Genomic DNA, 24,908 nt, shown 5'->3' with positions numbered 1-24,908 from the left:
CCTGGTAGGCCGCGGGCTAACTCTGGGCCAGCCGTGCACCCTGAGCAGGGTTGTTCTGAGCAATCGCATACGTTGCTTCGGTCTTGGGGAGGAAAGCCCGGATAAAAATAAAATGCAAAGAGATTGTTTTGGCCGAAGGAGTTAGGCTGGGGGAGTCCAAGTCCCCATCTGTCATAAAAGACTCTTGAGCCAGAATCATCCTTCGCCATAGCCTGAAGGTTCTGGAATAAAGTTGTTGAAGCCTTGGACTCTCCAGAAGAAAGGCTGGATATAAATGCATGGTTAAATCAAGAGTAATGCTGACATATTTTGCCCATTTGACATTATGGGATTTGTAGAGACAGTCGGAATTGCTATGTACCTTCATCCTTTGCTCAACAGACCATTCTTTGCTAATGTGTCCAGGTAATTTCTCAGGAGCAGTTTCAGCAAGTGCTTTTTAAAAAAAACACATTATAAAATAATGGAAAACAGGTCACTAATCCCCAGTGTACTGCTTATTACATGTAATCTTGCAAGTAAGTATAGACGCATGCACAATAAGAGATTATTCCTGAAGCCCAAATTTGGGGCGTTGTGTATATATTTCTGGTAGGGATGGTGAGAGCCCTCCACCCGGCAACATCCAAGGTCTTTAGGGCCTAAGCTGCCCCCTTTTAGTGCTCAGTAGGGAGCAGGCAGGTACAAAGCCCCCCAACCGGTGTGCTCTGTTGGGGTGCCAGGTTTGCCCAAGGGAGACTCAGGTGTGAGTCCTTGTTAGGCCGTGGGCTTCCTCTGGGAAAGCTGCGCACCTGAGCCTCTCACAGAGTTGTGAGCAATCGCATACATTGCTTTGATCTTGGGGAGGAAAGGCCAGATAAAAATAAAATTCAAAGAGATTGTTCTGGCCGAAGGGGTTAAGATGCCGGGGTTTTTATTCTTATTACTTTGTTAAAATAAATTTAAAAATGGGGGAGGGGAGAGGTTGGGGGGAGCCCGAGTCCCCATCTTGAGCCAAAATCATCATCCACTTACAGAAATTATAGAAACCATCAATTCTAGCATGCGGAAGGCCACCTAAATTACCGTATTTTTCGCTCTATAACATGCACCCAACCATAACGCACGTAGTTTTTAGAGGAGGAAAATCCGTAGGCATGCCACCCGTAGGCATTCCCTCCATAACACGCACAGACATTTCCCCTTACTTTTTAGGAGGAAAAAAAGTGAGTTATGGTGCAAAAAATACGGTATATAATTTGGTATTTGAATGATTTGTATTAGAAATTGTATTATAATTTGGCATTGTTATCATGAAGCTCTTATTGGATTGTTGTAATTGAAAACTAATAAAAAATATTATCAAAATCATTCACCATAGCCTAGTTTAGGCTCTGAAGGTTCTGGAATAAAGTTGTTGAAAGTTGTGAAAACCACCTTGAACTCTACGGAGGAAAGGTGGGATATAAATGTATTGTTAAATCGAGTAATATTAACATATTTTACAGATTTGACATGGGATTTGTAGACAGTCGATGGTTGCAATGCTATGTACTCCTGCAATCCTTTGTTCAGCAAACCATTATTTGCTAATGTGTCCAGGTAATTTCTCAGGAGGAGCAGAAGTCTAGACATGTGCTCAAAAGCTCTGCAGTAAGAGACTACTCCTGAAGCCCAAATTTGGGGAGTCGTGTATATATTTCTGGTAGGGATGGTAAGAGGCTGGGTTAAGAAATGTTAGGCTACGATACTGCAAAGGCTACCTATTCCTATCCATGGCAGACCTGAAGCCACATGGCTGAATAAAGCAGAAATCGTGTTATATAGCATTCCAGCTGGTGGAGGGCATTTATTAAAGCATGCATTGCCTTTTCTGTACAGTACTAACGCTTTCAAATGGAAATCATGCCCCACACCCATCCCCTTTTTTTTGCCCCAGGTCAATTGTGAGATCACAAGGAACCTCGCCTCTTTAAGATAAACTAGCTGCTGGAATTCTGCACGCCCTAGAATCACGTGCTGTTACTTCCTGCTTTTGTTTGGTCAGAGGGGCCATGGCTTCTTCCGTGCTGCTTGTGTTGCTGTTGGTTTGGAGGGCAGGTGAGTGCGGAGGGCGGGAGCTGCCCCTCACAGGAAAATGTCCTTTGCTAGGAGGCATGTACACAAAAGGGCTAGAGGGGAAATTTGAAACGGTAGCAACTGTATTCACATTAGTCAGAGAATTCTCGTGTTTATTCACCTTCCTATTTGAATCTCCTGATGTGAAGGGATTGCAGTTCTTTCAAAAAACAAAACTAATAGCAAGGACAGAGAGAGGTTTTTTGTGAGAAGCATTGGAGCATAGCAACCAGAACTGTGATTTCTAGCACAATAAAAAAATCCAGAATGTTTGCTTCCTCACCAATGCATTTGTTATGAAAAGTCAGCTTTTGCAATGTAACTGTCACTACCCTGTGCTTTCAGCATTTCATTTTCCTCTCATCACACTTTTAGTATTAAGTCGGGCTTAATATTAATAAAGCGGTTCGAATATTGCTAGCCGGTGACTGGAAACAGGTTTTTTGTTTTAAACTTACTGGATTTTCCCTGGAAAGAATGTATCTGGATTAAATGGGGATAATTTATGGGGTGGCCTTTTGATGCCAATGTGGATGCTGGGAAAAGTTGCATGCAAGGTTTCAACAATAGGTTCATGTGTCTGTGCATCATATTGCAGATATCCAGCTAACCAGCTTCATCGGGTTTTTTGATGTGAACATAACATCCCATACCATGCTTGCTTTTGTTGTGTTTAGTTTTTATGTGTTTGTCTCCTTAAGTTATATTTTGTTATTTGGGTTATATGGCTAATAATTCAGTAAAAAATACTTTCACACAAAAAAGAAATGAAAAAGCATCCTGGGGAGGGGTTCTCCAAAAAGGCAAAAGAAGCATGCATATGAAAGATTTTCTTGAAATCTAAGAACAATTCAGGGTGAAGAAAAGTAAAATGTCTGAGGATTTGTTCCTCTTTTCACTAACAGACTTGGCTTCCTTGACAACCTGATACAGACTGGCAGCTGTTTCTGCAATCAGAAAAAAATCTAACTGTTGATTGGCTGCAAAGCAGCCCATTTCCCACAGGAACATTCCAGAGAAACCCTAACTACTAACAAGAATGTCATGACATTTTGTGTTCTCCCAGGTGCTGAGCTTCGCCTTGCCGCCTATTATGGCGATCACATGGTACTGCAGAAGCAACCAAGTCAGGCCGTCATATGGGGCTATGGGGATCCTGGCGCCAACATAATAGTGACCGTTTCTAAGGATCGCAACGTTATGGAAAAAATGACAGACATTAAAGGTAAAAAAGGCAGATTCAAGTGGCGGATTCAGAGCCAACAAAAAGCAGAATTGTGGTTTTTACACATTGCTTCCTTAAATTCTCAGATATGTTGCCAACAGATGTTATGACCACCAGCTTGAGTGGCTATAAAAGAGATTAAGCAGATTCATGGAGGATAACGCTACTAGCCGTGGGGTTGCATCCAACTATGTATTATTGCTCCATGTTTTTGTTTTACAAACCACCTTGAGAATATTTTTAGATGTTAAAGGTGGCACAAAGGCACAAACATATTTCATCTAAACAAATATTAGCTTCAGTTTCGGAGGCAATATGTCTCTGAGCACCAGTTGCTGTGGATCACAAGTGGGAGAATGCTATTATGCTTATGTCCTGCCTGTGGGCTTTCCAGAGGCATCTATAGGCCACTATGGTCATGGCTCTTGGTCTGATTCATTTGGGTTCTTACATTCTTAAAGTATATAAAGCTTGCCCCACTGCCCAATCCTAACACACAGTCTCCTGAACGGCACAACTTTATTTGACTTCTTTGTGCCTCTATTGCATACTTCTGTGAGTACCAGTATGGTACAGGGATCCCATAAAGAGGGAATGTTTCTTGTGACAAAAGTTAAGCATTGATAAAATGGAGGAATCGTTGGTCCGAGATTCTGGCAATCTGTTGGCTTGGTTTAGGCATGTATACTTTCCTTGGAACAGATTCCATATGATAATAAGCCTGAGATCTTAGGTGTCCTTTTTATGTTGAGATTCGTAGAGACACCATTGATCCTTTGCTTAGGAGGCTCGCCGATCTTTCAGACAAGTCTAAACTTAATTCTCTCCTCTTAGGCAAAGATCCTAAGACGACCTGGCTGGTAGCCAGACTCTGCGCCTAGATTTGTAGGCACAGATCATCCTCTAGAATAAAATAGCTTACTAGGGAAATGCTGAAATAGCCCTTTGGGGCGCCTCAGGGTCAACTTTTTATGGTAGCCCAAATCTCAGTTGTACAGGTGCATGTATATATCTCAATTTTAATTCATGAGCTATTGCTGCAATCTGCTCCAATTGTATATTTTATCTTTATGAACGCTGTTTTTATTGTGTTATGTGAGCTAGTTTTTGACAATAATAAATTATCTATCTAAGCCTGAGATCTTTGTAAATTCTCTCCCTCCCCCCCCCACCCAAAAAAGGCTCTGGGATCTGGAAAGTACTCCTGAGTCCTATGGCCCAAGGTGGCCCTTTCAATATACATATACGGCAATACTGGACGGGACAGGAATCAAATGTGACGTTGAACGATGTCTACTTTGGAGATGTCTGGTTTTGTAGTGGACAAAGTAACATGGAAATGACAGTTTCTCAGGTAAGCCACATCACTATAGAGTGCAGCATATGCTCCATTGGGAGGAAAAGTACTGATAAAGGCCAGGTTCGGACAATATGCAAAGCCATGATTTCTGTTGCTTATGCAGGGGTGGGAAATGAATGACCCTGTAGATGTTGCACAACAACAACTCCCATCATCTCTGACCACTGGCCATACTGGCTGGGGCTGATGAGAACTGGAGTCTAACAACATTTGGAGGGCTAGAGGTTTCCACCCTTGAGCCAAACCTGAGCCTGCCTCCCAAACTTTGATTTGATTGTTGCTGACAAATCCAGATCTGAGACCATGGGTTCAGGCTTTCTTTCAGGTTTGCTATTACGTCTGAATTCGCAGGTTGCAGTTAGGGCCATTGCTTTGCTTCAGGAGGTTGCTGCACGTGCAAATGGAATGAATTTGATAAGCTTACAGGCTGATGGCTAAATGTGTGGATTAGAAGGCAACACAAATATTGTGCTCTTGTGTTGTTCAGCCACTCCTCCAACTCAGTCAAGGGAGGGGATCCCGCCTTCTCTCCGGGCAGAGGGGATTGGGTGGGCTCGTTTGTCCTAGTTTCTGAGTCTCCCAATAGAGACTTCTGCTCAGGGACCTCGTTTTCTAAAGTTGCTTTTTGTAGCTCAGTTGCCAGATCGACTCCCTCCCCTCCTCCGTTTGCTTCTATATCCTTCCCATGCCAGGTACGGTCGACAGACCATTTGTGAGTGTGCAGGCTCTCCATGTTTCTTGTATCTTCAACTTTTGGTTTGAAATAGTATAATATTTTGGCCTGCTTTTTCCTTGGGGGGGGGGGGGTTCTGCAGCTTGTGTAAGAGAAATTCCCAGTTCTTTATAGCTCTTTCTTATGAGTACCATCCCCGGACTGGATTTGGGTTACTTTGTCCTGTCCGTATATTTGAGGGCTTTGTTTTGAACTTTACTTAACTGTATTTCAGTAGAATCTGCCCTGTTTCCTAGATATTCAATGCCAGTAAGGAGCTTGCAGAGGCTTCCCATTACTCACTCGTCCGTGTGTTTTCAGCCGGTCTTGTCCAGTCTGAAGTGGAACTGCAGGACCTTGCCAGCGTCAGCTTGCCGTGGTCTATTCCAACAGCCAGTAAGAGTCTTTTTTAAAAAAAGCAAAACCTCCGGCAAACCATCTGAAGCAGAGGTTTTGAGTGTGTTCTGTCAAAAGCAGACATCTTCTGTTTGTGGTTTGGCTGGTGGAGTAAGAGTTGAACAATTTTCCTTCCTGAACTATACCATGACTTCAGGGTAAAAAAGGACCTTGAAGATTTAGTTAATGGAAGCAAGCATCTCAAATATCTCTGCTGATCAACGGGCACTTTCATTCTGGCTCAGATACATGATGATCCATACAGCCTGCTACACAGTTTCTAAGAGTGGCCAACATTAGCTGCTTCAGCAGAGCATGTAGTAGTTCTTCAGTATTCCATTCCCTGATCTATCACAGCTGTACAATGGCTAATATATGAAAATACAGCAGCAGAAATTATTTTTGTAATACAACATGTAGTTGTATTACATTTAGTTGCATTATTAGTTTGCAAGTTTGTATATGCTCTAAAGTTTCTTTTAACATTGCATTGAACAGAGAACCTTGGCCATGGAGACTTCAGTTACTTCTCTGCTGTGTGCTGGCTCTTTGGCCGGTATTTGTTCGAGAAGCTCAAGTATCCCATAGGACTGATAGATTCCTCCTGGGGAGGGACACCAATAGAGGCCTGGTCTTCCAAGAGGGCACTGCGGGAATGTGCAATCTCAGGATACTCTAAAAAGTAAGGAGGGTTAATGACAGTATGCTCTGTTCCTTCCAGCCGTGTTAGACTGGTTCCTCAGTACACTGAATGCTTTCCACTGTTACAGAATATTGTGTGCTCACTGGCTTTGCAGCACCTCCTTCCTGTGCGGAAACAGCACACAAGTGTCCACACAACCTGCGGTCCTGCAGATGGTGTTGGACTCAAACTCCCATCTTCCTTAACCATTGGCTAAGCTGATAGGAGTTGGAGTCAAACAACATCTGGAGGGCTGCAAATTTCCGTACCCCTGGCGTAATCCCATCTGGCACTAGAAAGGCAGTGCAGTGTGTCTGACTTGTGCCGAGTTTTTTGCAGGTCGGATGAATAACCTTGGACCCTGCAATCATTATGATAGGAATGTAAGAAGAGTATACTTCCCCTGCCCAGAAGCCAACCAGTTACGTTTAGGAGTTCCCCAAGCAGGACACAGGGACAATAACCACCTACTTCTTTCCTCCATCACCTAGTATCCAGAAGCATGTTGCCTCTGATCCTGAAGGCAGCAGTGTAGCTCTCATGACTAGAAACCATTGATAACCTTATCCTCCATGAATTTGTCTTAACCATTGACACATATTGTGGAAATATGGGGCGCGGGTGGCGCTGTGGTCTAAACCACTGAGCCTCTTGGGCTTGCTGATCAGAAGGTCAGTGGTTCAAATCCCTGCGACAGAGTGAGCTCCTGTTGCTCTGTCCCAGCTCCTGCCAACCTAGCAGTTTGAAAGCACAGCAGCGCAAATAGATAAATAGGTACCGCTGTGGCGAGAAGGTAAACAGCGTTTCTGTGTGCTCTGGTTTCTGTCATGGTGTTCTGTTGCACCAGAAGTGGTTTACTCATGCTGGCCACATGACCTGGAAAAGCTGTCTGTAGACAAACACCAGCTGCCTCTGCCTGAAGCGAGATGAGCTCAGCACCCCATAGTCGCCTTTAACTGGCCTTAACCGTCCAGGGTCCTTTACCTTTACTTTTTTATTGAGGAAGCATATTCCATGACCTGGGAAAGCTGGTGTTTTCTCTTGGTTTAGTTCTAACATGGTTTAAAGGGTTCAGTCCTTGAACATGTTATCGCCATGAAAGCTTTTCTACAGTTTTGCTGTTTTATTCTGACAGTAATGAGAGATATGTGTGTAACAAGATATTTGCACAAATAGGATGAGTTCAGTGAGGGGCATATTTTTTCTGAGGTGTACAAATACCCTGACAAAATAAATGATGTTGCTAATGTATTACACTTTATGAAAAACCATTGAAACATTTTTTTAAAAGAGTTACGTTTAAAAGCCTCTGGTAAGACATATGTGACCAGGACATCTTCAGAACAATGCAATAACATAGCCTGAGCTGTGTAGATGTGTGCTTAATCAATCAAGCATTGGCTGCTTGCTGTAAATTCTTTTCTAATTGGTCGATCTCGTATGTTGCAGGGCTGCTTCGTCATCCATTGATTCTGGCCCCAAAATGTTATCGGTGCTCTGGAACGCCATGATTCACCCTTTTCTCAACATGACCCTCCAAGGTGTTATTTGGTATCAAGGTAGGTATTAATAATAATAAAAAAATTATTATTTATACCCCTCCCATCTGGCTGGGTTTCCCCAGCCACTCTGGGCAGCTCCCAGCAGAATAATAATAATAATAATAATAATAATAATAATAATAATAATAAGCAGTATAACATATAACATTAAAAACTTCCCTAAACAGGGCTGCCTTCAAATGTCTTCTAAAAGTCAGATAATTGTTTCTTTCCTTGACATCTGATGGGAGGGTGTTCCACAGGGCGGGTGCCACTACTGAGAAAGCCCTCTGCCCGGTTCCCTGTAACCTCACTTCTCGCAAGGAGGGAATCGCCAGAAGGCCCTTGGCGCTGGACCTCAGTGTCCGGGCAGAATGATGGGGGTGAAGACGCTCCTTCAGGTATACTGGTAGGCCCCACAACAGAGTTGAGCAGGAATTGTGTCACTATAGCTACCCCATCTGGGCTATTTCCTGCTTTGTGTGCCCTACCACAGGTGAAGCGAACACCCTTATAGACACCAGTCTGTACAACTGCACATTTCCCGCACTCATAGAAGACTGGCGGAAAGGCTTCCATGAAGGGTCTGACTGGCAAACTCAGCGGTACTTTCCCTTTGGCTTCGTCCAGGTAAGTGGCTATAGGGTGGTGGCTTGAGCCCTGAGCTATCAGCTGTGAGACAACTGCAGGAAGGCAGCACTTTCTGCAAGCAGCGGGAGCCGGTATCAATTTGTCTCCCATCCTAGCTATTTCCTATGTTTTGCACCACAGCCAAGTATTTTCTCACATCTGTCTTCGGACCTCAGCCCCCTCTCCAAAACACATTGTGTAGAACCACTCACTCCATGTCCTGACGTGATCACATTGCGGGTTTCTCAACACCCTTCAATACTGCTGGTGGTTAAGTGATTCTACAAATGGTGGAAGGACAGGGTGGTAGCCTTTGGAATGTGGATGCCATTCTTAGGAGCAGGCTTGAGTCTTGGATAACAGAGTAATTCAGGTGAATACTTTGTGTGGCCTTATATCTCTGATGTATTTCCTTAGCAATATGACAGTTGACGCCTTTGTCTATGTCTGTAACGCAGAAGCAGCCTGTGGGTCTAATGCAGTCAGCCGAGTCGCCTGCCCGTTCATGATCTGGTGTGTATGTGATATGTGTATGGTTCACAGTGTTAGCATCTATGGAGTAGCCATCACCACCATTGGCATGCCCTTCCCACAGGGTATGCCAGGTGGTGATGTGGTCCTCAAGTCTGGAATAGCTAACCCCCCCATGCTGTAGAAAACTCTCCCTTCTCTGTATCCTGGATCAGAAGGCAGGTTCTGGATCTGCTCCGGGAGATAATTCCAGCAGTGGTTCCTTTTCTGCTGGCTTGTATTGCTTCTCCCACCACTGCCATAACTTTGATCCCAAAATGTGTAGGTGTCCTATTTTCCACAGTCCATATGTTCCTGATGGCCAACATGCACACTGTTTGCTTAGAGCTGTTACTCTGATTCAACAGGCATGGCTTCCCTTAGAGAATCTCGGGAACTGTAGTTTGCTCAGGGTGCTAACCTCACAGACCCATATTTCCCAGCAGCCTTTAACCATCTACAGCTCCCGAAATTCTTTGTGGCTGCTAAAGTGGTATAAGAATGCTTTAGATGTATGCTGTGGGTGCTGTCATTGAGCCATGTCTGTCTGCAGGAAGCACAAACAAAAATAATTCTATGACATCCACAGCTGGAGATAGGTTTCGTCTCAGAATATCAAATGTTGTTCTGTGTTGCAGTTATCTACAGTTCGCTCTAAGGAACCTAATGACAACTTTGCACGTATTCGATGGCACCAAACAGCAGACTATGGCTTTGTCCCTAATAAGAAAATGTTCAATACTTTCATGGCTGTGACTATAGATCTTGGTGATGAAAATTCCCCCTATGGAAGGTAAAGATAGCCCACTTTCTTTCTTTGTCCAAACCCGCCCAAACCATCCATAACGATTTTCAGGTAGCCAAATCTCTTCTATAACAGAAGGCATCTGGAGATGGAAACCTTTGCCTCTTATTGGCCAGGAGTCTAAGATGACCTAGAATCTACACCGATGCTCTTCAGGCAGGTGGAGGGAGGAGATGGGTAGCCTGGGAGGCAGAGGCATGATGCGGGGGGAGAGAGGGAGGAACAGTGGAAGGAGAAACGGGTACAGCTGCTGCCATACATGAGAACAGCTGCTGCCCCAGCTGGGTCTGGTCCAGCTGCTGGCAGAATTCAGCAGCTGGACTGGTGACTGGGAGTGGCCGCTGGGACCATATAACACCAGTCCTAAAGGATTTTCATTGGCTCCCAGTGTGTTTCTGAGCACAATTCAAAGTGTTGGTGCTGACCTTCAAAGCCCCAAATGGCCTCAGCCAAGTATACCTGAAGAAGCATCTCCATCCCAATCGTTCAGCCTGGACACTGAGGTCCAGCTCCGAGGGCCTTCTGCTCGTTTCCTCCCTGCAAGAAACCAGGTTACAGGGAACCAGGCAGAGGGCCTTCTTGGTAGTGGCACCCTCCCTGTGGAACACCCTCCCCTCAGGTGTCAAGGAAATAAACAACTGTCTGACTTTTAGAAGACACCTGAAGGCAGCCCTGTATCTGGAAGTTTTTAATGTTTGGTGTTTTAGTATGTTCTAATATGTGCTGTGAGCCACCCAGAGTGACTGGGGAAACCCAGCCAGATGAGCGGGGTATATATATTATCATTATTATTTATTACACATAAGACAAGGGAAGTGGTCAATGTGCAAGAGAAGCACGGCAGAAAAGGTAGGAGTAGATAGCATAAGGATCCACCTTAAACTGAGTCAGCCATTGGTTCATCTAGCTCAGTAGTGTCGAGTGATTGGCAGCAGCTTTCCTGAACTTCAGACAGTACTCTGTTCTAACCCTGCCTGGGAATACTAAAGATAGAACCCATGATCTATTGTGTGGTATCCAAAGGACTTGTTCTGTTAGCACCCCATACCCTCAGATCTGTTCTGGAGGGTATGGAGAACACTCAGAACAAATTTTGGAGGCATGTGTGAGGAGGGGGGAAGCTTCATTGTACAAGCAGAAATCCTTGCCGATGGAACTACTTGCTTAGCACTGCAGTGGCTATAACACTGAGTTATGCTCCTTCTATCTAACAGTAGATAGAAAAAGACAATCAGCTGAGAGACTGCATCAAGGACTTGATGAAAGAGCTTTTCATAGAGTTTGCTGATTGGTTGCTAATAGGAAACTGGATTAAGCACTTTTGCTGTATTCTTCCATGTACTGCATAACTTGCTATCTCTTCGAGATTTTTAGGGGGAGAATGGAATGACAAAAAGCATGGAGAGAGGGGCAGAGCCAAGGACCGAGACTGTATAGAGATGGGGGTGAGGAAAAAGAAGACTAGGGACAGTGGCAGTAGGTGGACAATTAAGAGCTATTGTGGGGGGGGGGGCGTTCCTCAATCTGTTGCCCTCCTTTCTCAGACAACTGTTATGAACCTTAACTAACACAATTGTTCTCATCTACCATAACGTTTCTCTACATCCATGAGAGCTAAATGGGATTTTTATGAGAATTGGAAAAAATGGTTGGTTTTGTGTTGTGCACCCAGTACCTACCTTAACTCAGTAAATCTGCAGGGCTGGGGACTGAACAGAACCCCAGTAGTAATCCCCTCCTTTCTTCCCTCCCCCTGCTACTTTCCCTTGCTTTGCAGCATCCATCCTCGAGATAAGCAGACAGTGGCCTCTCGGTTGCTCCGTGGTGCCTTGGCATTAGCGTACGGTGATAAAAGCATCCCTTTCCAAGGCCCATACCCAGAGAGAGTGGAGGTGGATGTAGCCCGCAAAAGTATCAATGTCTCCTATAAAGGAGATATCCTGCTTCGCCGCTTGACCAATGACACGTTTGAGGTAAGAACCACAGGGGAAAGGGGTACTCTTTCTGCCGTGTACCATGTGGGAAAAGCACAGAGTTGTGCTGCCCATTAGACAAGCCGTTCATTTGTCCAGTTTACTCATTCCTGAATCCAGCAGCACCAGCCTGGTTTGTGTCCCATAAGAAAGAACAGACTGAACGGATGTGGACCTGCTATATTTCTATCCTTTATGTTTTTCCAATTCAGATAGCAATATTAGATGCCAGGATTATATTATTCCCCTTAACTGGGCTTGTAGCAACTTCAGGAATGGAGGAATAGGGTGGGTAAAAACCAATGGTTTTTTAAAAAATAATAATAATAAAATTGATTTTTATTTAAATCGGGTTTTTTAAAAATAAAATGCTTCTGGAGGAAAAATCTTTCTAAAGATAGTTTTTTATTTAAGTTACATTATTGTCCAAAGGCTATTCATCAGGAAATAAGGATTTGTTTTAAGTTTTTCCTGTGTGCTAAAACTCAGTCTAAGTTTTCTTTTAAAAAATTGTTTAACCACATCAATTAACAAACATGAGTACATCTGCTTTAATGTTATTGTTTTAGTTAAATAAATTGTTTAAATTGTTATTAAGGAAATCATTATTTTTCTCCTTCCAATAAAGCTCAGCAGAAAAGTTGTCCAAATATAAGCAGTCAACTTATTAAACCTCACAATAATTTCATAATTATCTGTCTATGTATTTCTAATAGTATAACCAAATCTGTAATTTTTGATGCAACTGTAAAAATTACTCTGAAAATTGATTATTCCAAAAATGAAACCTTCATCTGGTTGTAAATATTAAGATTATACCAGCAAGAATGAGTCTTTTTTTGGGGGGGGAAGATTTAAATCAGGTCTTACTGTCTAGTGATTTAAATCGTGATTTAAATCAAATCCACCCTGGTACTAGATGAGGAAGACAACATAGTGGGGAAAGGGTTACATGCCCTCTTGCCTAGCACTGCTGCTCCTATCTAATTTCCATTCCCCATTGACTGCTTTGTGGTGGGGGGCAGATCGGCATGCCTGATCATGGCTCCACTGAATAATGTGTACTTTGGCCCAGAGTCTGGTGCCAAGTGCATCTTCCACACATGTGTGGAATGACTCTACCATTCTAGGGCTTTAGTTCCTAGGGCTTCATCTGAAGCAAGTTTGGGTAAGTCCTCTATCTCTCTCTTTGGCAGGTGTGCTGCTCTGCAGAGTCATTGTGCCATTGGAGCCCAGTATCCATTGCTACCAGCGCTTCCCACACACTGATTCTGCACAACCCAGAGTGCCCAAATAGCACCGTCGGCCTCCGCTATGCGTGGAATGAGTGGCCATGCGACTACAAGCTATGTCCTATTTACAACACAGAAGGATTGCCTGCCCCTCCGTTCATCACATTTTCGCAGAAGAACTCTGGTTGGAGTATATCGTGAGCAGAAAGATGGGTGGACAGTCTTATATTTTGGCCTCACAGGCTGCCGTATGAAGTTCAGAAAAATTGTAGTGGCAGATTATGTTTCACCAGGCCTTTGGTCAGGGCGCAGCCTGACTCCCTCCTCTGCCAATCTGCACATAATTTTGCTTAATGGTTGCCATCAATTTGATTTTAATTAATTTTTATAATGAAATGTTTTTAGAATGTTGGATTGTTTGATTGTTGTTAGCCTCCCTGAGCTGGGGAGGGCGGGATATGAATAAATTTTATTATTATTATTTATTATTCTCAATGTAGTAAACCTCTCTGACAGAGAGGAGGGGAACCTTAAAATTGGGGGTTGTGGTTGCTTCTCAGAAAAGATTATATAGAAGTTGCCTCTGGGGAACTTTCATTGCACTTAGCACTTGCATGAACCTTTAATGGTCCCTTCTTCACTGCCTGCTCTGAAGTTTTGCAGAAACTGCATCATCTTGGTGAAACAAGGCAAACTTGCTCAAAATTCTCTCTGTGCAGCTGTTCAAAGGAAAAGGCCTAATTTGGACCACAGCTTCGGACTAAAGCAGGTGTAGCGCAACATAATACATTTGTTTGCTACTTCTAGAACATAGCTGAGTTGGCTTTCATGGGGACTCTCTTGGGTTTCCCCTGCAGCTTTTGTTCCAGAACTACAATAAATTGTTCCACCTGGAGTAACACATACAACTCTGTTCCACGTAGGTTAAATTCTATATTGAAATTCCCTAATTTTGTTACCAGGCTTCTACTTTGAAAAAGGGAGTACAGTAAAGTTAAAAGGTAAAGGACACCCGGGCAGTTAAGTCCAGTCAAAGGCGACTATGGGATTGCGGCGCTCATCTCGCTTTCAGGCCGAGGGAGCCAGCATTTGGCCACAGACAGCTTTCTATTTATCTACTTGCACTGGCATGCTTTCAAACTGCTAGGTTGGCAGGAGCTGGGACTGAGCAACGGGAGCTCACCCCGTGGCGCAGATTCAAACCGCCGACCTTCTGATCAGCAAGCCCAAGAGGCTCAGTGGTTTAGACCACAGCACCACCCACATCCCCCGCCCCCCCGAAAAAGGTAGTATTAGGATGTATATCACTTTCTACTTATCACTATGAAAATCATTGGCCACAGCCAGAAGCTATGGAATTTTTTCCAGTAGAGGATTGTGATAAACTTGATTGATTTCACCACCTACCGTATTTTTCGCACCATTGGACGCACTTTTTTCCTCCTAAAAAGGAAGGGAAAATGTCTGTGCGTCTTATGGAGCGAATGTGTGGTCCCTGGAGCCAAATCGCTGTTGCCCTACGCTGCTGGGCTGCTCTTCGGGGATCGGGGGAGGAGCCACGGTGCTCTGCCGGCTGCCTCCGCTTTCCCCTGAAGCCCCGGCAACGTTTGCAAGCAGCGGGAAGGCTGTGCGTCTTTGCCCTGCGCTCCTGGGGTGCTCTTTGGGGGTGGGGGAGGAGCCACGCTGCTCTGCCTATAGCTTTTGCATTCCCCCTGAAGCTCCGACAAGGTTTGCAAGCAGAGGGAAGGCTGTGTGATCCTGGGGTGGAGGGGGGAGGAGCTACACTGCTCTGCCTACAGCCTTTACTTTCCCCTGAAGCCCCGACAAGGTTTGCAAGCAGAGGGAAGGCTGTGCGTCTTTGCCCTGCGCTCCTGGGGTGCTTTTGGGGGGGGGGGGAGCCACACTGCTCTGCCTATAGCTTTTGCATTCCCCCTGAAGCTCCCACAAGGTTTGCAAGCAGAGGGAAGGCTGTGTGATCCTGGGGTGGAGGGGGGAGGAGCTACACTGCTCTGCCTATAGCTTTTGCATTCCCCCTGAAGCCCCGACAAGGTTTGCAAGCAGAGGGAAGGCTGTGCGTCTTTGCCCTGCGCTCCTGGGGTGCTTTTTTGGGGGGGGGCACACTGCTCTGCCTATAGCTTTTGCATTCCCCCTGAAGCTCCCACAAGGTTTGCAAGCAGAGGGAAGGCTGTGTGATCCTGGGGTGGAGGGGGGGAGGAGCTACACTGCTCTGCCTATAGCTTTTGCATCCCCCCTGAAGCCCCGACAAGGTTTGCAAGCAGAGGGAAGGCTGTGCGTCTTTGCCCTGCGCTCCTGGGGTGCTCTTTGGGGGGGGGAGCCACACTGCTCTGCCTATAGCGTTTGCATTCCCCCTGAAGCTCCGACAAGGTTTGCAAGCAGAGGGAAGGCTGTGTGATCCTGGGGTGGAGGGGGGGTGGGGAGCAGCAAATTGCTTTCTCTCAGTGCCTCCTAATTCAACTGCAAAGGATTGCCTAACCGGATTCTGAGCTCCGTTTGAAGTTTAAAAATATTAAGTTTGGGGATTTCTTCAGGTAGCCGTTTTGCAGAAATAGTCATAAATACATGCAAAGCATTTCCACAATTCAGTATTAGTGAGCTCAGCTAAAACCGAGCAGGCATCTGGCTCAGTAACAGTTTAAACTAAACAACTATAACCAAAATAAAAAAATTCCTTCCAGTAGCACCTTAAAGACCAACTAAGTTAGTTCTTGGTATGAGCTTTTGTGTGCATGCACACTTCTTCAGATACACTGCTCTGTATCTGAAGAAGTGTGCATGCAAACGAAAGCTCATACCAAGAACTAACTTAGTTGGTCTTTAAGGTGCTACTGGAAGGAATTTTTTTATTTTGACTATGGCAGACCAACACGGCTACCTATCTGTAACTGCAACTATAACCAGACATCCTGTGTGGACCATGTTTCTAGCAGCTAATCTTTACTGCTGAAAAGAGGCTCTGATATTCCACTCCAACTCTATAATTCATTATACAAATTCTTACAAGTACAGTCCACCTATACCAAACCAAAAACATTGTGTTCTCTTGGTATTGAATGGAAGCTATTTATCTGCCCTCTTTTCCTCCTCTGTTCTTTGCTCAGTCACTCCATTTTGAATCTTCCTTTCAAAACAACCAGGCCTGTTTTGAGAAAACGTCAGAGATTTAGGAACTGGAGCGCAATCATTTGATCTCTTTGCTGTTCCTCCATACTCCAAGCACTTCTCATTTGCACAGCCCTGGTTTCTCTCCCTGACTATAAATATTCTTGATTAATAACAGTAAAATGCTCAAATTTTAATTTTTGTGACTGCTGCCAATACTGACTTCCCAGTGATGATGAAAACAGCTACATTATAATGGAATGTCTGTCCTTTTTCCATTCTCTTCATTATATATTGTGGCTCGCTTTAAAGCAGCAAAGTGGACAGGAGCCACCCACTTTGCTGTTTTAAATAGTTTAGTACAACATTTGAGTTGGATTTTTTCTTCTTATTTTCCTGCTCTAAAAACTTGGTGCGTCTTTTGGTCAGGTGCGTCCTATGGAGCGAAAAATACGGTAAGTGGAACTTACTGCATGTCTGCTTTAGAGAAACAGAGAGCCAGCCTTTTGACTGCTGTGATCCTTGAATGCATCGTGCAAACACAAAGTCTTCTGTAGAACTTCCCCCCTCTCATATGTAGATATTCATATACGCTTATGTTATTAAAACTCATACATTTAACTCACTAAGATTTTGTTAAGCGGGCCCAACCTTTTTACAGCATGTGAGGTTAAATATTTTCTCTGGCAAATTGCAGCAGTTTAAACAGCTCTTTTCAAGCACAGCTTAAAGGAGTCAGTTCAAAAGTTGGGAATATCGCACTTTGGTTTCCTCAGTTGTGCCTTTAAAAATAAAATTTAGGAAATTAAATGCCAACAGTGTGTTGTTGTAATGTACTTTTGAATTTAATAGCAAGCAAAGTCAGAGAGTGCAGGAGTTAGAGATGGCCGCATTCATTCTATTCTGAGCGTATTACACCTATGTTAAAATTAACGCTTGCCATTTTATACAGTCACAGTTTACATTTGCAGCTTGAGTGAGGTTGCAAACATGAGTTTGTGCATTTCTCATTACCCTAATGGATGTGTTTAGAGGCGCAAGTACTCCGATGTAGAAACAGATGATTTAACACACCTTCTGCACACACAGTTGCTAACCTATACATACCTCCATAGAAAGTAGAATGGGCTTACTCTCAGCTAAGTGTGTATAGGATAGCAAACTTTTGTTCCCTCCATAGAAGTTAGCACCACTGAACATAGTAGGACTTCACAGTAAACACTATTATATAAATATAATTGTGACTGCAATCAGAACTTTTCTGGTGATCACACCACAAAATAGACATGATTTTTAACTTTTATTTTGGAAAATATTTAAAATTGTGCTAAAACTGCTGTATGCAATCCTGAGAGTAAGCTCCACTAAACCCAGTGGAACTTATTTCTAAGTGAATATGCACAAGATTGAGCTGCAAATTGTGAACGTGGCAGCCTTCTTGACAAAACAGACAGAAGATTTAACCTCAGTAAATCCTGACTCTGTGATGTGTGACAAATAATAAAGAATGAAATAGTTAGCAGTGGAGCCAAAATGCCCCAAAATGCAAAAGGCACAGCCAGCTCAGAACTTACGGAAGATAAGCTGAATGACCGTTACTTTTATTTTTAAAACATGTATAGGATTCCAGAGCAGTGTACAATTTAGTGGGCACTTTAATTAACTTGTTTTAACGGGGTTCTGCATAGAAATGTCACTGTATTTTCACACTTTGATCCTAGCATTTCCCCACACCCCCGTTATGTTCCTTTAATGTTTACATGTCGGTGTACAAAGTGGCACACTATTCTTTGTTATTATTTATTCTTCATTTCTTAACCACCCACCCCAGTGAGGTCCCAGAGCAGATTGCAGCAATTTAAAACTACAATGTTAAAACCAGGTTGCTGTATTTATAAGGACTCTTATAAGGTATTAGTGACTTTGTTTCTCAACTCCATTATCTAATACTTAAGTGTTTATACAATGCTTGAAAGAATCAGAACTTTATTAGCAAAGCCAACAGGCCACAGCTATACAAGAATTAGAAATAAAATAAAATAAACATATAGAGGGGATAAAAACAAACAAAAGGAGGTCCGTCAGGTGAACACGTCTGTCACTCAGATGGTGGCCCTTAATTTCACAGCTCTCTCGATGTACCTTGCGACCTTCTCTGTTGTCTGACTGTCCGTGTCAGATAAGAGAAAGAACAGTATAATGTCTTGTGGACGGCCGGGGTTGGGGAGAATGAGTGGAGTAATAATCTCATTCCTTAGATCTTTATAAAGGGGGCAGGATAGAAGGACGTGGGACACTGTTTCCGTGTTACCGTCTCTGCATGGGCAGAGTCGTTTTTCAAATGGAATCTTTTGGTAACGACCTTCGAGTACGGCAGAGGGAAGAACATCCCATCTAGCCAATGTAAAGGCGCGTCTGTATTTTGGGATGGTTAATTTAGACAAATATGAAGCTGGGAAGTCAAAGTGGGCAGGGGGAGAGTAAGTATACCATGGACACATTTTCTTTAGGATGGTCAGGTTGTTTTGCCGTTCAATGTCTTTCAGGCGCTGGCCTATTAGGCTCTTTGCTTTACTGAGGCCCATTGGTAGTAGGGATTGCGAATGCAGACCGCATGTAAGGAGTTTTTGATGCACAGTTTTGAACCACAAGCTTTTATGAGGGTCTTGCATTACTAGAGACAGTAGACCGGGTGGATTTAGATTAAGGCGAAGCCAATAATTGAATGTTCTTTGCCAGCTCTGAGTTTCTACAGATGGGAGGCAGGCCTCGAGTCGTAAAGCTGCGTTTGGGACACAGGAGGGGACACCGAATATCTGCCTTAGGAATTTAGACTGAGCAATTTCAAGACTTGAGCAGTGGTTCCCCGTCCATATTTGTGCCCCATACAGTAACTGCGCCAGAGGTTTTGCCTGAAAGACTTCAAAGGCTGCTGGGATATATCTGCCCCCCTTCGAGTAAAAGAAGCGCGACAGCATCTTGATGCTTTGAGCTGCTTTTTCTTTGGCATATTTTTGATGGACATCCCAGGACCCGGTCGACTGGAAGACGATACCCAGATATTTAAAGGCTTTAACCTGTTCGATTGTCTGGTTGTCCATCCTCCAGCTATACTGTCTGCATTTCCTTCCAAAAACCATGATTTTGGTTTTCTGATAGTTTATTACCAGTTGCTCTCTCCTACAGTATGCTGAAAATTCACCTATGAGCCTATTTAAGCCTATTCTTGTTCGAGATAGAAGTATCGCATCATCAGCATACAAAAGCACGGATATTGATTTGTCAGCCAGTTTGGGGGCATGGAAGTCCGGAGATGACAAGCAGTTAACCATATCATTGATGTAGAAGTTGAATAGAACTGGGGCCAGGATGCAACCTTGCTTGACCCCCTTGCTGACAGGAACTGGTCCTATAAGATGGCCATTTAACGAAGTTCTTACATACAGCACCGTGTCTTTATATAAACAGCTAATCAAAAATAATAGTCTTTTGTCTATACTTGATGCGCTCAATTTATCCCAGAGTCTTGCACGTGGAATTGAATCGGAGGCAGCCTTTAGATCGATAAAGGCTGCGTATAGCACCCCACGGGATTTTTTGGCATATTTGTCAATTAGGTAGGCTAGGGTGAAGCAATGGTCTATGGTGGATCTGCCTTGCCTAAAACCCACCTGCTCTTCCGCTAAAATAGCTTCAGTTTCCAGCCAGCTGGTTAGCTTAATATAAAGATGTTTGGCATATAGTTTGCTGGGTATGGGCAGAAGGCTGATTGGTCTATAGCTCGCCGGGTCTGGCCTAGGTCCTTTTTTGTAGATTGGAATAACTATTGCCTCTGTCCAGCCATCTGGAAGTAGACCCGTTGAGTCAATCCAGGAAAATAGAGATGCCAACAGGGGGGCCCACCAGCCAATGTTAGACTTCAGAAGTTCAGCAGGGATATAATCGTTCCCTGGGGCCTTATTGTTCTTTAATTGTGCAATTAGGTTCTCAACTTCCTTTGCAGTTACTGGTGGCCAATGAGGTAGGTCCTCCAATTGGATGCGTAGTTTATAATGTTGGACTTCCTGGTCATGAAACAAGGATTGAAAATGACGCAACCACTCCATTGGTTCCACTGTGCAGATGGGATTGGTGCGCTCCTGGTCCAATAGACCAGATATGGTTCGCCAGAAGCAAGTAGTATCTTTCTCGTGCGATGCCTTAACCAAGCTTTGCCATGCGGCTCGTTCAGCTTCCAATTTCTTTCTCCTTAATAATTGTTTGTAGGACCGTCTCACATAAATATAAGCATTAAGTAGGGTGGCAGTCCCTAATTTCCTATATCTCTGGTAGGCTGTTCTCGTTTGTCTCCTTGTTTGCCTGCACTCCAGGTCAAACCAGCTAGCTCCGTCCTTTGCCCTCTTTGTGGCGGAGCTGTGTATCTCTGTTGTTAAGTGGGATTTCAGTCTTTCCAAAAGTAATTTAAAGCGTTCCATGATCGCGTCTACTGAATTGCCTGTCACAATAGCGGATCGAATAAGCTTTAACTCTGCTGACTGAAGGAGGTGAGTTAGGTTTTCATTCAGTATTGGGGACCATTTGAGTCTTTTGGGAGCAAGTATACCCAAGTTTGCAGAAGGTATATATTGTGGCTCGGCAATAGAATAGTCAAAAGGCCGACCTGCAAGCTCTAGAGTTAGAGGTAGGTGGTCACTCAGTGTATTGTAACCTACTTGGAACTTCCTCACAAAGCTGTAGGCAAATCTTGAGATTAGAATATAATCTATGACGCTTCCCCCTGCCTTGGAAAAATGGGTATATTCCCCGGGGCGATCCCCCTCTATGTTGCCGTTTAATATCAGCAGTTCCCTCCGTCTGGCAGCCTGCACTAAGCAGAGACCTGAAGAATTGCTTCTGCTATCTTTGGACAGTCGTGTCGCACCAATATCCGTCTGTTCTTCGGGGTCCATAAATAGGTTGAAATGAGTGTATAGACTGTTGTCATCTGTTCCTATACGAGTGTTGAAATCTCCACACACAATAGTCAGGGCAGACGGGTAAGTAGATTCAAGAGGTTCTAAAAACGCCTCTAGTTCAGCCCATAAAGCCTTGGCAATAGGGTTTTTTTGGCCTGGGGGAATGTAGACATTGACCAGCAGAAGAGTAGTTCTCTTGAGGCTAAGTAAAGCGGCTGTTGCTAAGGAATTGCAGCTGGGTAGGGCTGTTAGAGAGTGCGCCAGCTCCGTGGAAATGAAGCAAGCCAGGCCTCCACTAGATCTGCCGCCCTTTAGAGATGGAGAGGCAGGCAGGTAGTGGCAGTTATATCCATTGAGAAATATGGGATCATTCTGCCATGTCTCCTGAAAGAAGATGATGTCAAATTGCTTGAGGTCAATGCTTGAAAGGAGAGGAGCTGGAGAGCTTCCAGACTGTTAGTAATTTCAGGTGGGATGCAATCACATGCCAACAAATTTGAATAAATTCACAGTACAGTGGTACCTCGGTTTAAGAACAGTCCTGTTTACAAATGATTTGGTTTACAAACTCCGCAAAACCGGAAGTAGTGCCCCAGTTTGAGAACTTTACCTCGGTCTAAGAACAGAATCCAAATGGGGGAAGGGCACTGGCAGTGGGAGGCCTCATTCGGGAAAGCGCACCTCGGTTTAAGAACGGACTTCCGGAACAGATTAAATTCGTAAACCGAGGTACCACTGTAAATAGGTCATCTGGAAGTGCCCTGGACTTCCCATTTGCTGGGAATCCGCACACAAAAGCATAAAAGACAGGTGCTCTGCTTTCAGATGCAAGAGCAACAATCCCTCGTCACTTCCACACAACCAGTTCACTGAACGTTCATCCTGATTTGTTTGCAAGGAGGTAACAGGATGTCGCTTGAAGCAATTTTAATCCTGTACTTTTCAATGCAGTGTGTTTGCCCCTCACTTTCTTCAGCTCAGAGAAGTCCTGCCGAGTTTATTAAATCCACTTTAAAGGTGCACCCTAAACTGGACAGCTTGAGGCAGAATCCCATCGGCCAAGTTGCAACAGTAGAAGCACCTGGGGGAGGGGATTCTGTGGCCCTCAAGTAGTTGCTGGACTCCGGGTCCCAGCAGCCCCAATCCAGAAGGGCCAACAGGCAGGAATAGCTGTAGACTATTGGTAGGCAAACCAAGGCCCGGATCCGGCCCAATCACCTTCTAAATCCGGCCCGCGGACGATTCGGGAATCAGCATGTTTTTACATGAGTAGAATGTGTGCTTTTACTTAAAATTTATCTCTGGGTTATTTGTGGGTCCTGCCTGGTGTTTTTACATGAGTAGAATGTGTGCTTTTATTTAAAGTGCATCTCTGGGTTATTTGTGGGGCATAGGAATTCGTTCATTTACCCCCAAAAAATATAGTCTGGCCCCCCACAAGGTCTGAGAGACAGTGGACTGGCCCCCTGCTGAAAAGGTTTGCTGACCCCTGCCATAGACCCACTTATTCCCCACTGCCTGGGTTAGCTGCCCCTTTGTGTGGACAAGGCACTCTGCCCATGCTCAGGAACGCTTGCCCTCTCCTGCCCAACCTGAAGGTGACATCTCAAAACAGCTCCCTGCACTCCTGTCCATCTTATGTCCTCCCGGCAACATCTGGGGTTTCAGAGTGGGCAGGTACAAAGCATTGGGCCAGTCACTTACCTGAGCCTGCCTCTCAGGGTGGTGACACTCTTTAACACGTGTGTGTGTGTTTGCACGTTTGAAACTAGCTGCACTTGTTTCTCGAGATGCCTGCTTTGGTCACGGTGATAACATGACTTGTTTACATCCCATTTAGAACCCCCCTCTCCATGGGGTTGCCATTGAAAAGCCCTTGGAAACACCATGTTGCTGCCGCCAGATTGCTGATGAGCTGGTTATACAGAGGACAGAAAATACTTGCTTAGAATGGCTCCACTGGCTACCAACATTTTCTGGCACCATTCAATGTTCTGGTTATGACCCACAAATCCCGTTTATGGCTCGGGGCCCAGGCTACCTGAATAACCTTCCTTATTATTTATTGAATTTATATACTGCCCTATAATCCTTACTTACTTACTTACTTATTTACTAATTAATTAATTAATTATACTGCCCTTCATCTGTAGATCTCGGTGTGTTTCACAGCATAAAATTACAAGGTAAAAAAAAGCAAAATACATATTTAAGAGAAGGACAGGAAGAAAGCAAAACAAGCCAGCTACTTTGATGCTCTCCAGCACTAGTATATGCTTTTTGAAATGCGTATTTGTTTTCAGACATGCTTTCTTCAGATTGTTAACATTCACTGAATGTTGGGCATTCATTATGAAATATATATAGAATCTTCCCCCCACCCCCTCTATCTTTGATCATGATTGTTTAAGTTCATTTGTCTCTTGAGTAAATCTAAAGTATAGGTCCGAGGCAACTACAATCAGAGAATTGGGGGGAAACGTCCTGGATGTGGGTCGTTTTCCTCCAAAAAAGCATGCATATGTCCTGAAAGAGATTTCGGTACTCTAAAAACAGTTCAGGGAGAAGAAAATGTCGGACGATGTATTCTTCTCAGCAACAGACTTGGCTTCCTTGGCAACCCAATACAAACTGGCAGCTATTTATGCAGTCAGGGGGGGGGAATCTAACCGTTGATTGACTGTAGAGCAGCCCATTTCCCACATGAACATTCCAGATAAACTAGTAACAAGAATGTCATGACATTTTATGTTCTCCCAGGTGCAAAACTTCACTTTGCCTCTTATTATGGTGATCACATGGTGATGCAAAAGCAACCAAGTCATGCCATCATATGCAGTGCCGGATTTACGTATAAGCTAAACAAGCTATAGCTTAGGGCCCCACTCTCTGGAGTGGTACATTTCCAAAATATACATCCAAAATAAGTAAAATGGTTTTAGATACCTATTAGGTCCATAGTATATATTCAACATAAAAAGCAGCGACAATTTGCTGTTGACATAGGACACCTGGACATATAAAGGACCCCATTACCTTCGGTAGCTTAGGACCTCATCAAACCTAAATCCAGCCCAGAGGCTATGGAGATCCTGGCACCAACATAATATTGACTGTTTCTCAGGATCACAATGTTATGGAGAATATGGCAGGCATTAACCAGGGCTTTGGGCTAAAACAGGTGTAAAGGTAAAGGGACCCCTGACCATTAGGTCCAGTCGTGACCGACTCTGGGGTTGTGGCACTCATCTCGCTTTATTGGCCAAGGGAGCCGGCGTACAGCTTCCGGGTCATGTGGCCAGCATGACTAAGCCGCTTCTAGCAAAACCAGAGCAGTGCACGGAAATGCCGTTTACCTTTCCGCTGGAGTCGTACAGTGATGCCCCGCAAGACGAATGCCTCACAAGACGAAAAACCCGCTAGACGAAAGGGTTTTCTGTTTTTCGATGCGCTTCGCAAGACGAATTTCCCTATGGGCTTGCTTCACAAGACGAAAACGTCTTGCAAGTCTTGCAATTTTTTTCGCTTCCCCCCCTTTTTCTAAGCCGCTAAGCCGCTAATAGCCTTTTAGCCGCTAAGCCTTTAATAGCCGCTAATCCGCTAAACCGCTAATAGCTCTAAGCCGCTAAGCCACTAATAGGGTTGCTTCGCAAGACGAAAAAACCGCTAG

The 24,908-nt window shown here is 44.3% G+C and overlaps 1 protein-coding gene and 1 long non-coding RNA gene across 2 annotated transcripts; both read left to right on the top strand.

Moving 5' to 3' along the window:
- The first annotated feature begins 24 nt into the window (after positions 1 to 24).
- On the top strand, positions 25 to 13,500 carry SIAE (sialic acid acetylesterase). Its single transcript, XM_082200496.1, has 11 exons — positions 25 to 405; positions 1,919 to 2,079; positions 3,164 to 3,322; positions 4,504 to 4,676; positions 5,652 to 5,790; positions 6,289 to 6,472; positions 7,922 to 8,031; positions 8,510 to 8,643; positions 9,792 to 9,946; positions 11,736 to 11,931; positions 13,128 to 13,500. The coding sequence occupies exons 2-11, from the start codon at positions 2,034 to 2,036 to the stop codon at positions 13,362 to 13,364; spliced, it is 1,533 nt and encodes a 510-aa protein (XP_082056622.1). The 5' UTR covers positions 25 to 405; positions 1,919 to 2,033; the 3' UTR covers positions 13,365 to 13,500.
- Positions 13,501 to 13,651: 151 nt separating this feature from the next.
- On the top strand, positions 13,652 to 17,099 carry LOC309519362. The gene is made up of 2 exons (XR_014213817.1): positions 13,652 to 14,571; positions 16,744 to 17,099. It is a non-coding gene; the product is annotated as an uncharacterized lncRNA (long non-coding RNA).
- Positions 17,100 to 24,908: the final 7,809 nt, after the last annotated feature.

Source organism: Podarcis vaucheri (genome assembly GCF_965113315.1).
Source record: "Podarcis vaucheri genome assembly, chromosome: 15".
Classification (NCBI taxonomy): domain Eukaryota; kingdom Metazoa; phylum Chordata; class Lepidosauria; order Squamata; family Lacertidae; genus Podarcis; species Podarcis vaucheri.
Note: the sequence above shows the minus strand (reverse complement) of the source record. Positions and strands in the feature narration are given on the sequence as shown.